The 13,515-nt window shown below is 40.7% G+C and overlaps 1 protein-coding gene across 1 annotated transcript; it reads right to left on the bottom strand.

Annotated features, from left to right (window-relative positions):
- Positions 1–3,838: 3,838 nt before the first annotated feature.
- Positions 3,839–13,270, bottom strand: lfng (LFNG O-fucosylpeptide 3-beta-N-acetylglucosaminyltransferase). Its single transcript, XM_028042391.1, has 8 exons — positions 12,744–13,270; positions 9,531–9,579; positions 9,270–9,372; positions 9,027–9,180; positions 8,856–8,941; positions 8,102–8,267; positions 7,912–7,997; positions 3,839–7,829 (listed from the first exon to the last, which is right to left on the bottom strand). The coding sequence occupies exons 1-8, from the start codon at positions 13,134–13,136 to the stop codon at positions 7,763–7,765; spliced, it is 1,104 nt and encodes a 367-aa protein (XP_027898192.1). The 5' UTR covers positions 13,137–13,270; the 3' UTR covers positions 3,839–7,762.
- Between the last annotated feature and the right edge of the window lie 245 nt (positions 13,271–13,515).

Below are 13,515 nucleotides of genomic sequence, written 5' to 3'. Positions count from 1 at the left end.
GTCGTTAATGCGAGCAAATCTTGACACAGAACACCAGGGAGCAGCAAAGCTTCGCTGCTCAGATCTTCTTGTGCAACAGATGAACCTTTTTGTGTTTTTTTCCAACTTAAACAAATTTAAAGTTAGTTTTGAGGCCCTGGAAGTTAAAAAAAAAAAGCACTTTTACCCCTGGTATACCTGAACACTGATCATGCGTGAATATATAAAAGCATTTTCATTTGTTTTCCTTTATTCCCCTTAGACAAATACAACTGAGAGAGAATTAAAAAAACATTTTTTATTATGACAGCTGCAGGCTCATGTTCTGAATTTTCTGCTTCCTTCTGATTCAACATTGTAAGTTTTTGTTGCCAATTTTCTGTGAAGCCACACTCTTATCTCTTAATATTTCAGGACAAATTTAGCCACCAAAGCACCTGCAGTAAAAAAAATAATAATTTGAGAAAGGAATAAATAAAAACAGAAGTTGGTCAATTTATTTGACAGTGATGCAGTTGGTAGGTCTGTTATTTATCCTGGATTAAAGTTCTGACAGTGGGTCTGTTTGCATGGTTCTCCTGCCACAATTCAAAAACATAAGTTAATTGGTTCATCTAAATTTCCTTTAGATATCACTGGGAATAAACAGTGGATAGATAATGCCATGGCTACAATCACAGAAACAAAATATACTATTACTTTAGAGGTTTTAACATATCAGGCTGTGATGAATATAATCTAAATAGCCAAAAATATTTGACATTTTTGAACAAAACAGGTTCCCAACTAAAGTTTAATAATAGCCATAAGTGTGTTATAAAAATGCAGAGTGTATACTACTCACAAGGATTATAACAATGCTACTAAAGTTATATATACATCTGTTTGTTCATGTTGGATCTAAATGAGTGTAGGTATTTCTTATGCAGTGGTGCAGATGAAAAAGCCAGACTTGTGTGTCTGACCTCGCCTCATTGACAGCAGGCGGGGAGGTCAGTGTCAGCGCCAGGCCACCAGTCTGGTTTTGTCACTTCCTTTGTGGCCCCAGCCAGCTGCTGTCCTCCAAAAACATACTTTCCAAGTTTGAGGGTTGGAACAGAAAATAGCTTTCAGCCTCACTTGTGCTCAGCTAAAAGCAGTTATTACTCATATTATGAATTTTAAAAAAAAACCCTGTAGAGCTTCCTCAAGTATTTAAAGCATCAAACACTGATAGATTGACAAAGATGAGAGCATCTCCTGATCGCCTGCTGCTTGTTGTGGAATAACTGCAGATCAAACAAAGCATAATGGAGGCAGGGAAGTTTTTACAGCCTGTTCAAAAACTCGGAGAACTGAACATGCAAATGAAATTTCACACGGCCCCACAGTTGAGGAAATTGAATTACCCTGCTTGTTGCTGAACTGGAGGAATGCATTACTAATGCTTTGAGGTGAAGAGCTGAATGGAGAAGAGGAGGAGGAGAAAGAAGAAGGGGAGGGAGCCCCCCCCCCCATACACACATGGACACTTCCTGAGTTGGACTGGGCTCTCTGCCAAGCTGTCGGACCATGGCTCTCCTTCTTCTCAGTGTTGAGCAGCTGCAAGGCAGCAAAGCAAGTAACACAAGTGAGATAACCCCCTCACCCGTCCCCCCATTCACATCAAGGCAATTCAACACTTCCATTTTACAAAAAAAAGGCTTCGCTTTTATCAGACCCAAACACAAGGGAGATGGACGTCACCTCTGCCTGAGACCTCTCTGATGGACCTCGTGTCTAGAAGCCATTCTTCTGTCAAACAATAACGTTGTGACAATGTATCAGAGTACCAACTGTTTAAATGTGCGGGTTTTCCACGTGGTTGGAAAAAAACTGAAAACGTCTACGTTGTTGATTTTTTCTTGCAAAAGGTTCCATAAATATTTAGTGCCCCTGACTTTCTGACTGCATGTAGTTTCAGCTTATGTCAAAACATCAAGTAAAACATGAGTGTTGGTCATATTGTTCTCATTTTCCTCTCATACCTCAACTTACTGTCATCACAGTGAAGATAAAGCAGCAGACTACAAAGGCACCTCTTTATTTCTTCTTCAGATGGAGAAAAAAGAAAGAAATAAACCGCCTGGGGCCTATTGTATCAAATTGTAAACAGCTGCCATGCTTGGGAAGGATGTACTTACTGTACAACAATGAAGAAAGCACATACACCACATATAACATTATTACACAATATACTCTCATGATTAGGTGTATAGTCATGAATGAATGAATGGAGTAACAGTGTTTTAATTTGATAGTCTGAACATTGTAGTAAAATTCAACATTAGTGCAGACAGTGAAGAACTGGTTGAACATAGAAAATGGGTCTATGTTCCTCCACATTTTTCACCATCCTATTCTCTCCAACTCTATGAGATTCATCAACAACCTCAGGGTCTTGTATTCAGCCCATTGTATCTTGTACATTTTGCTCCTGGGGTCAATCTTTGAGAAATATAATGGTCCGTATCATCACTTTGCCAACACTCAGGCCTAATTGCCAGGTAATCTGTACAGCTGTGACCTCCTGACACCACAACAAAGCTTTCTTTACAAAATTATAACCTGAATGACATTAAATCTTCTAAGTTTGATTGAAAATAAAACAAATGTGGTATGGGAAATATAATCCACCCATTTGGTTAAACAGATTAGTGCCACTGACAAACCACTGATTTACAGTACTAACGAGTAGTATCTCATTATGTTAATTTTCATTCAAATCTGAGGCATTTGGATTTGCCAAATGCCTTTCGAGCTGCTCGAAACATGTTCAACTGTTCAACTGTTCATCTAACATCAGTTTCTTTGCACTCTAAAGGGTCAAATGTTTTTTGTGACGTAAATAAAAAGAGAACATTTTTAAACCATTTTGAAACATTTTTCATATTTATCTTCACTTATCGTGAGAATATGGTATCTCCTAAGTCATATTCAATTAATAATAGCATGCGTTCTGAGGCTCAATTGTCAAAATAAAATAAACTTTTTAATATGAAAAAACATAGCATACTTTAGCTCACCTCATATTTCTGTAGTGGTTTCATATAATCAAATTATACATTTTGTATTTTTATTACCTGAAAGCAGAAAATCTATGACAATTAACAGAAAAAAAGGCTTGAAAGCATCAGTTTGTGTAATTGAGTTATAAAATGTGTTTCTTGGTGAATTGAGTTGAAATAAATGCATTTTTTAATAATATCCTAATTGTGTATATATAAAGATGTAGTAATCTGTTAGCATAAGGGTATACTAAACTAATAGTTTGTTGAAGCACCTTTTCATCCTATTTTAGCATTACACTTTAAAAGTTTCCTTCATCATTTGCTCACTCTGCCTGGTAAATATTATCCAAATCTATCAGATCGGGGGAAAGGTTCTTGTCCTCAGCTCTGCTCTATTTAATTGTGGACTCCGGATGAGCCGTTCCAAAACTTTCATTTCTTTTTCTTGAAGGTATTCTGCAGTTATTCAAATGGAAATTCCTCTGCATTCAAACCTTTCCATCTTATTGTACTCTGCTCCTGACTGATACCTTTATACAATTAGATCATTTTGATCCTTTCGGAGCTGTCTCAAGACTACAGCTGTAGATAATGAACACAAATAAGCAAATTTGAAGAAAACCTCACTTCTATCGCTGAAGTTTATTTCAGTGTAAACAGATTCACTGTAGCTGATGTTTAGCTGGAGACTAAATATTTGAAAGCCGATTAAAAGGTGCATAAAACAGTATTTGTCTGAGGGTACACACTCTTATTTAGGCTGCTTATTGCACCTCAGCACTTTTTTATACATTATCATAAAGGACAAATATCACATTAGTTAGTTCACGTTTAAATTCTAATCAGTTTATTAGGTGCAGATTCACAATAAAGGTAAGTAAGTACAACTTTCACAGGTCAAGATCAGCAAACGTTTTTACAAAATAAACAAAGCATTTCAAAATTATCCCCTTTTGCGCAACATAAACAGCAATTTCACATGCGTGTGTGTATATCTTTGAGATCCACTGCATAAGGGGCACAAATTAGCCAATCATAAATCATTTCCAGTGAGTGGCTCCTCTCTCTCAGTCTTCTGTCCAAGCCGTGATGAGGAAAAAAACGTGGCCTGAGCTCGGTGTACAAACTGAAAATGCTAATAGCTTGTGCTTAAAAGCTCAGTCAGGCTGGATTACTTCGCAGCTGGTATGGAAACAGCCTTAATTGCAATAGCAAACAACACTGCAGGGAAGATAAACAGTGGAAAACCACCAAAGGACAATAATCATGTAACGGCTGTTATGCATTCAAAGCTGCTCACAGATGTTTGTGTGTTTGACAGATTATTGATGTCAAGGGATCACCAATCGGTCCAAAGCTATCACATATCTTATTTCTTTGTTTTATAGCAACTTAAGATGAATAAAACTATATAAAATGTTGTTTAGAATGGGAGATTATAAAGATTAGAGGTAGATTAGACCAAGACATGCATGTTTTGTTGTTTATATAAAAACTCTTTTCTTTTGTAAGCAAATATCACACTGTTTTTTATCTGATTACTGTTTTTACATTCAAAGACTGTCATACCTAAGCCACATGCTGTGTTTCCCAGGGTTTCTGTGCCAGAGGACAAATCTCTCTCTTCCTTCTGTTTGTAAAACACATTTGTCTCTGAAACAAACCGTAAAAGATGCCTTGATTACTTTTTTCTTTTGCAAATTTGATACAATGATGAGGCAAACTTTTTTTGTTCACATTTATACAAAACTTTCTATGAGTCAACACATAGAAAAACTGTTTGAACATGAGCTGCAAACACTTGAAAGGCTTTAGCTTCTTTCCCACTGTACATCTCTGAAGGACAAAGCTGTGATTATGGTTTGTGGTTAGGATGTTTGCTGCAAGTAATTTGTCTCCCATGCATTGCTTTGATGATGAATCTTCAGCTGTGCATCGGCCAGCTACTCCCATTTCCTGTGAAGCACCTTATCATTTTTTCTTTTTTTTTTTTGTATTATTGCTTTAAAATATTAGTGTTAAAGTCTTCTATGTGCTTACCCGGTAAACCAGTGAACAAATGCCCTCTGTAGTGTCACAATTTCCCAAAACAAACAGTCTTTGCAGCCAGCTCAGAGTCTCTTTGCTGTTGTTTGGGTTTTTGACTGATTTCTCCAGCAAAAGCCATCTAGTTCCGGGATTTGCACAGTTCTTCATACATGTTTAATGATGTTTAGATTTATGGACTGTTGCTGTTCTGGCAAAGACCCTGCCATCCCCCCAGCTTCCTCCTGCAGTTATTTGTTTTAGGAGTTTATCTCTAATCATTTTTGTGGAACACTGCATCATGATTATTGTTTATATGAATCTATCCCAGAGGTTTAAGTGGGAAAACTTAGAGACTTTCTCTTACAGTTACAGTATATTGCCAATACAGCATTTTAGTAGAAATTTATATAAAATGCTTTTAATATTTCTCTTGTTGATGTGCAGTAAATTGTATTTGTTTTTCCTTCCTTTTCTATTATATTGGATAGATATGGATATATTGGATCCATAGTTGTACATTTATAGTTCATTTTGAATTATATTTGAAGGATCATGAAACCATGTCCTCTGTGTTTCAGCTTAACATTATTATATTCTCAGGTTTTTGATTCATTTGGGTGGCTTTATTCAAAGTCTATCCATTAGTAGATGATATTTTATTTTATACTAACTAATTAACTCATGTCATTCTAGTGTTATGCCATAACATTGCCTGATGAAGATATGCCTGTACATTTAGAGGACCTAATAGTGTTAATAAATATAATTATACTGGTAGAAAAATTATACACAAACTGTGCAGATATTCAAACACAGAAATATTATATATGTTTTAACTGTTACTAAATTTAAACGTAATTTATTTTAAGAGTTTTGCAATGGTTAACATGCCTGCTTTCTTCAGCTTGATCACTAGATGTCAGTAATTATTACACGCTGTTCCTTTAACTTAAAGTGTTTTTTTATGCAAATTTGGCAGAAACAACAGTCCAACTGTAAATGCATACCGAGAAGTAAATGCATGTCAAGCGAGAAGAAAAATAAAATTCAACTAGATTGCTTAATATTATACTTAACAGCTTCCCCTTGGGTCTGAGACACCACTTCTAGTTTTGCATCAACTTGCTCCCATGTTTACATAAAACTTTCCTGCAGCTAGTTAAAAAAAAAAAAGCAATTCTATATACACTCTGACGAAACTAAAGTAACAACATGACAACTGTGTAAAAGGTTCCCAGTGGTTATGCACTTTTATTCAACTTTTCGGGTCCCACCGTGGGTCCCTTGGCGGTTAATACCAGGATCAGCTCATAATCCCTGAGAAGTCAGATGTGGGAATGAACTGCTAAAACCCTCCAGATACTGGAGAATAAACACCAGTCATGTAGTACAGTTCAAGGCAATACCAAAAAAAGAACACAAACCCTGGCCAAGTCATTTAAAATTGGTGTAAACCACGATGAGAACGTTACATTCTAAGCATACACAATCGCTACTCTTTTAAACAAAGGTGCAGTATACAATACCGCCATAAAGATGAAACCCAATATGGGTGAGAGAGGACACAGAGGGATCAAAACACCTCCATGTGGAAACACTGACGCTGCTCTCACCTCAACAATAACCAGCTGGATTTATGTGTAAATAAGGACCAATTGTGCTGACAATAACAGATAAACTCCTAATGCTTTCTGTGCAAGCCACAGTAGACTGCAGCGTGGATTATACGAGCAGATGTTGCCATTTCTTGGCTGTTTTAGCCAGTACTTCTCCGCTGTGAGTGGGCCTGTAGAGGTGAGGTGCAGACGTCAGGTCATTTGAAACACAGCTGTGCAATTCTTAAACAACATAAAATCTTTTCAAAGCAGATTGTAACCCCCTCCCCCCGCAACACAATCTCTTCCACTCATTGCTTTTCCCTGATTGTAACTAATGCAAGGAGTGTTATTAAATACATAGACATGAATAGGGAAGTTAGACTCTTAGGGGGTTATTTTTGTTCTCTTTGGAATCAAATCTAAAGTATGTCGTAAAAGGACATAAACTCGGTCAGTTAATCATAAAAAAGTCTTTTTTTCTAAGATAAGGGGTGGAAAGTGCTTTGTTCTGACATACTTCAGATTAGGTCCCTCAAAGAAAAAAATGCATTTGGAAATCTGCCAACTGCCAGCTCAGGTTGTGGGAAAAGTAACACTGTTCATGTAAAATTACAGCAAAATCTTCATCTCAGAGCATTTTTCCGGAGTCGTTTAGACTAGAACTGAATGCACATGTCAGGAAGAAAAATGTTCACGTTATAAAATATCTCTAAGCCAAAAACAGACCTGAGTGGCATTACAGTTTTTAACAGAAGAAAATAGAGTGCTGGCAAAAAGGCTTGAATATATGAGAATACATTCTATGAGAATTTCTGATGCATTTACAAGCAACATTTACATCACAAAAAGCACAAGTGATTGCCTGCAAAGCTAAATGGCAAAAGCTACTTCCTTCTGACAGACGAACTCCTCCGCCCCAGCGTTATTGGGTGGAGTTGTGGCCCCAGAGAGGAAGAAAAAAGTCCAAAGACGGGCCGCACAGCAGCCTAGTAAAACAATTCCAGACCATGCACGGCTGCGGCGTCAATGCAGCAGCAACACGGTCTCATACGCAAAAAACACTGGTCCCCGTGAGCGTTTCAGATACCGAGGCGCGACGGGGACGAGGATGAGAAAGGAGCGGTCACCCTAGAAGGCAACCTGAGGGGGACACCATGGAGTGTCTGGGTACAGCAGACAGTGCACAGATTTGAACCTGGGAAATGGAGAACGGAGAGTTGAGTCAGTGGAAATGTGTTAAATATCTGCTGAAATTTGAACCGGAAAAATGTCCCCACCTTGATGGATCCTCCTCCACAGGAAAAGCCCCTTTCAAGCTGATGATATTGCTTTTATTTTCAAACATCCCATAACTGAGAGTGATCTAGAAGCAGAAGGGGAAAAAAGATTATAAGCATGTTATCCAATTTAACCTGCAGATCCATGTTTTAAGAACAGAAAAAAACAAATATCTTATCAGGGTCTCACCTGTTTGTGAATCTCAGATCGGGACACCTGTTGCAAGTTTTCCAGGTGGGAGTGAAACAAGCTGCTTCGGGTCAGAGGGACTCCCAGAACAGACTCAATGATGTAGCCGATGGTGCAGTCATCGGGCAGACGGATCTTCTCTGCTGTGTTCATAAAGTGACCGCCACTGAGAAGAGAAAAAGCAAAGGTGAAGACTGAACACAACTCATGCTTTTCTCTTTTAACTAATTTCCCATTATGAGATACTTTCACAATGTTCAGTCCCTCTACTGAGGTGCATTTGAAACCAGATATTTACATATCACGTATAAAAACACATAACCTCTTTTTTTTTTTTTATCCAAATATGAAATTTGTTTTGGCACCAAATGTGCACATCAATCCCAGAAGTAACGCAACAAACAGCTTGTGTACAGTATGTGTTGGCTGTCCTAACATGGGCTGAAATGCCACTCAGAGAAGAAGAAGAAAGTATTATTCAAAAAGCAACATATATGCTTACATTACACCAGTTCAATTTTGATGGGACTAAAATTCTGGAAGGTGATCAGATAGTCAAACTTTTGGCTGAAATCATAGAGTTTAAAAGGCAAATCTAGTGAATACTACATGGAAACATCGGAATTTGAATAGAGTAACATTGCAAATAAAAATAATATTGGTGATCTTAATAAAACAGAAGTTTAGTCTTGTTTCGCGGAAAAAGGTGATGTGTCTTTTTATTCACTGGTTTTAACAGTAAATATATGCTCACCTGGCCCACGGGCTCATCTTCAGTGCCAGACCCCGGCTCACACAGAAGCCAGCTCCTCCCGTGGCAAACCAAAAGTTGACTGGTTTCTAGTTGAGGATAAAACTGTCAATTACTACATTGCTGTTTCTGTAAAACAGCCACATCATAAAGGACAACAATGCTTTATCGTACCATTTTGTTGTCGCCCAGCCTCTCTGTGGCCTCTATCGGCCGGTCCAGACTTGGTTTACCGATGTACAAATCCTGGGTGTGGGGGTACTGAGACAAGTGCTTCACAAGAGTCCGAACATTCACGTAGTTATCGTCGTCTACGTGACAGAACCATCTATGAAGCAGGAAAAGCAAACAAGAGATTAGATGCAATCATCTTCAGACTATTAATGCATGAGCATATCCTCAGGCAGCAAGGCTTACTTTTTTCCTGACTCAATAAACTTGTCGTATTCTACCGCCATCTTGCAGGACAAAGCTTGCCGACTATGAGCAGCAGAGCAGTTGGTGTTGATTGCGTGACTTCCTGCAGGAGCAAAATGACCGAAACAGAAATAGTTTTATTATGAGACTGCACAATCAAAGGAAACTGAGGAAAAGAAAAAACATTTTAATAGCTTTCATAAAATCTATTTAGTAGTTAATGAAAGGTTCTCTTTTGATGAATTTCCACATACAACTTACCGATTTTCTTCTTTAGCTCATCGTCTTCGCCGTCTGTAAAGATGTAAGTCTGTGAACAAAGAGAAGTCATGGATAAGATGACTTGGTCCAAATATAAAACAGAAAAAAACACTTTGGCTGATTATGTGGAGCTTTTACACAATCAAATGCAAAACAAAATCCTGCTTCCTCGCATCAAGCCGCTGTGATTAGCATCAATCAACGTGTCTTTTATGCAGTGGAAAACACACTGCATTAAACAGCCCCTTGCTCCAATAAAGGCCTTTTGTCCTACATTTTACTCTTTCCATGGCAACCATACAGCTGCCCTGAAGCATCCCAGACAACCGACAAAGCAGGAGGCAGACTGTCCGCCTCCCACACACACACCCCACATCACGTCGCCCTTGGACCAGCCAGATCACCCGGCTACGGAGCCTCGCAGTGTTTACTCTCCTGAAACAGTGGCGTAAAAAAGTTACAGCCAACACTCCATCGTCTTTGTCCTGGAAGGTGTGTGACTGACAGACTCATAACGTCTGAGGAGTTTAACCTCGAGACTGCAGGCACTTGTTGAATGTGGCAATTAGTCATAAAAAAGGGTGAGCAACAAAGGCCACCGATAACTCCCACAGAGCAGGTGCAAGCTGCTCAATGAGTATGATGAAAGGGCCTGAGGACGCAGGCTTTATAACCGCCAGGGGTATGTTTACTCTTCACCTCAGGTGAGGCAGCACCTGCCGAACATCACGCCACCTTATCAAGGGCACGCGTCTAGACATGCAAGGTCGTGGTGCCTCACGACAGGGCGCTTTGTGTCAGTTAGGGCCTCATTCGTGCATCCGCAGTTAAAGATCTATTTCTCTACACAATAAAGGATGCAAACAGAGGCTACCGCAGGAGTGTTCGGAGCAAATTCTGAGCAGATGTTTGTTTTTTTTTTCTTCCTCCCCTTTATGCTAAAAGCAGAGAGTCTGTATTTGTTTAGGACAGGGTGGTGGTTTCAGTGGTGAAGGGATCACAGGCTGGCGCTGTTTGATTTAAAAGCTCGATGAATAGATGGCCTAATCACTGAGGCAGCTGCCAGAGCTGCCAGGGCACTGACAGAAAGAAAGATGGAGGGAGGAAGGGGTGTGGGGGGCGGGGGGGATCTCACCACTGATTAGTAAATCGAAAACCGTGTGTGGCCATTCACCCCCTGTTCCTCCTCATCCTGCCTCTCTTCCCCCTTACTCCCCCTCCTGCTCGGAGCCCCAAACGCGGCCAGAGGCTCTTGAAGAGAACAATGCGGAGAGTTTTCATGCTGGGTAAAGTCTCCGCTGGGTAAATTCTGAGCATGTTTGCCCGCATTTGCATACAGCTGCAGGAGTTAAGTGAAGAGAATGCACTTAGGGAAGAGTTTCTGCTGCCATTGTTGGATTCCTGGAGCTTAAAGGTACAGCTGGTTTCACAGAATATGAAATCCAACCAAAACAAACAAAAAAAAAGACGAGGGAAAAAAATTTCTGAAACGTTTGGTGGTTAAAGTAGAGATAAGAAACAAAAGAGAAAATGAAAAAGAGGGAGTGGGTATATTGCAATCCAGAGCACAGGAAGGGGTTGCACGAACGGCCCTGTCTGAGCTGAACGTGGTGCCTGGCTGGCTGCCTCCAGCTCCACAGGAAGGAAGGCCACCAGGCTCCCTTCGTTCCATCAACCACCTCCACCCTGACTCCTTCCCCTCTCTGTTCTGCAGCCTTTCAGCACTTTTTGTCAAGTCAAATGAGCTGGAAAACAATTCAGGGATATGTTAGAGGCATGATGCGTCTACGCTTTGTCTCTGTGCCAAGGTTGACCTTTTGTACTTTACAGCCTCATACTGAAGCCTATTTATTAACTCAGCTACGGAAATATTTATTGTAAATGTTCAAGGCTCATACAGGGAGACTTTTGGTTTCAACTCTACATAGAGACTGCACCTTCATTTGAGTATAAATGTTTTTAAAAATGTCCCTTTGCACAGACAGCAGTGCAGGGAAGTGAAAACGTCTAGCAAAAGATTAGCATAAAAATAATCCAAACTTCACAGATGCTCATCAGCTGACCGTGAGAATCAAACCTCTGCTGATGAGGATGGCCATATGCACACGGTGGGAACTCTGAGCATCATATGACTGGTATTAAAGCCGTCCTTTGTTCCGTCTCCCCCTGACCACCTGTCACCCTTCCTCCAGAAACTCCCTCTTGCATTGTGCTGCTCAGTCTATCCTTTTTGTCCCACCCCTCCCACCTGTCTCCCCCCTCTAGCCCCCAGCTGTCTGCCTATCAGTCCTGCTGTTACCTCTGGACGATGCAGGTCACTAATGTGATCCACGACAGTAGCTGCAAGCCAATTAGCACATGTTGTGAGGTGCCGAGGGTGTGTTCAAGTCTTTAATGGGAGATGTTCAAACAGTTCCGACTAATGATTTCTCCGGCTCTAAGATGTTAGAGCCAATAGTGACTGATGGGTCAATATCATTACAGATAGTGATTCAAGCATGTTCTGAAAGTGGAGTGCATCAACATGCAGGATAAAATCACTTTTGATTTGCTTTCTTCAAATAAATAATAGGTCTCTCTTTGTGCACCAATGTGCAAACCTGCCTGTAGATGCACCACTTTTGTCCCAGGCATCCTCAATCATCAAAGCCCCTATTTTCCCATCCCTTCCCAGTAAGCCTGAACCAGACTCAGTTCCCATGTTCCCATGGAGAAAGAGAGAGAGAGAAAGAGAGAGATAGAGAGCTGGGAAAGCCTCCCCCACTCCTCTTCTTTTTCAGTAAGATGCTTTGTTAGTCCTGGAAAAGGGGAACAGAGCTGGAGTCGGTTCTGTGAAGCATCCATTGCAGCAGAGGCATTCACAGGGACACCGAAGAATAGGAGGGATAATAGGCAGTGGGGAGGCAGAGAGGAGGAGGTGGGAGGAAGAAGAGGGAGGACAGGGGGTCCTGAAACTGCTCCCTCCGTTCTCAGCAACATCATTTAGAAGAGAATAAAAAGTGACAGTTGCAGAAACTCAGCACCGTTTACAGGAACTGTGAGGATATTTAAGTGTGCCAAAAGGTGACAAGAGGAACAAAGCAGCACCTAAAAACATTAATCACCTAAGTTTTAATATTTAGTCATTAAGTTGAATCACCTTCACTGACACTTTGCTCATTGCTCAACAAACTAATTAATATGAAAAGAAAAAAATCAGGAATGCTTTTTCACCTGTTGCATGTTCCTAGAGATCCACGTCTCCAGCAGCAGGTTCAGCCTGGACTGGTGGAACTTCTTGGTTGTCTTCACGGCAACGAAGATATCAGCCGCGCTGATGTCCTCAGCCTGAGGGGGGTCCGAGGCGGCGGCTGAGGTCCGTGCGGGCTTCTCCACCTCTCTGCGGCCCCGGGCCAGCTTGGTGAAGTAGGTCGAGAATCCTTTCTTATCCTGGGCGGGCCGTGAGCTGTCCTCCGGCGCAGAGCGCGCAACTGCGTCCTCTCCGTCCGTCTCCTCGGCCACCTGGACGCGGTGATGCTGCACAGCGACCAACAGCAGCAGCAGCAGGCAGAGGCATCCCGTGCAGGCTACTGAGATCGCTGTCTTTTTCCCATTATTTTTCAGCATGATTAAAACTTAAAAGCAACTTCAAAAAACAAAAACTATGAAGTGGCGCAACGTGCAACTGATGCCAAGTCCATATGGTGTTGCTCCTCAGCAAAACACAAACTAAAATATAGAAACTCCTTTAGAGATCATAGCAAATGAGCAGCTCCATTGTAAAGTGGGGGTATTTAAAATCTCTCACAGTGGCCACGCCTCGTGGGAGGTCTGTGAATCTGACATGCAAGCCTGTGATGGTTCATTGGGCGGGGTTTGGTTTGGTGTCTGGGTCTGCGGCCTATATGGGTTTTCAAGATCTCACAAGAAAAAATTTGACCCAAGAAAATCCTGAATTTATGTAATCAAAGAGCAACGTGTATAGGAGGAGCTATTCATGTCGATC

This window comes from Xiphophorus couchianus, chromosome 16 (genome assembly GCF_001444195.1).
Source record: "Xiphophorus couchianus chromosome 16, X_couchianus-1.0, whole genome shotgun sequence".
NCBI classification, from domain to species: Eukaryota; Metazoa; Chordata; class Actinopteri; order Cyprinodontiformes; family Poeciliidae; genus Xiphophorus; species Xiphophorus couchianus.
The sequence above is the reverse complement of the archived record's forward strand: the minus strand, read 5'-3'. Positions and strand labels throughout refer to the sequence as shown.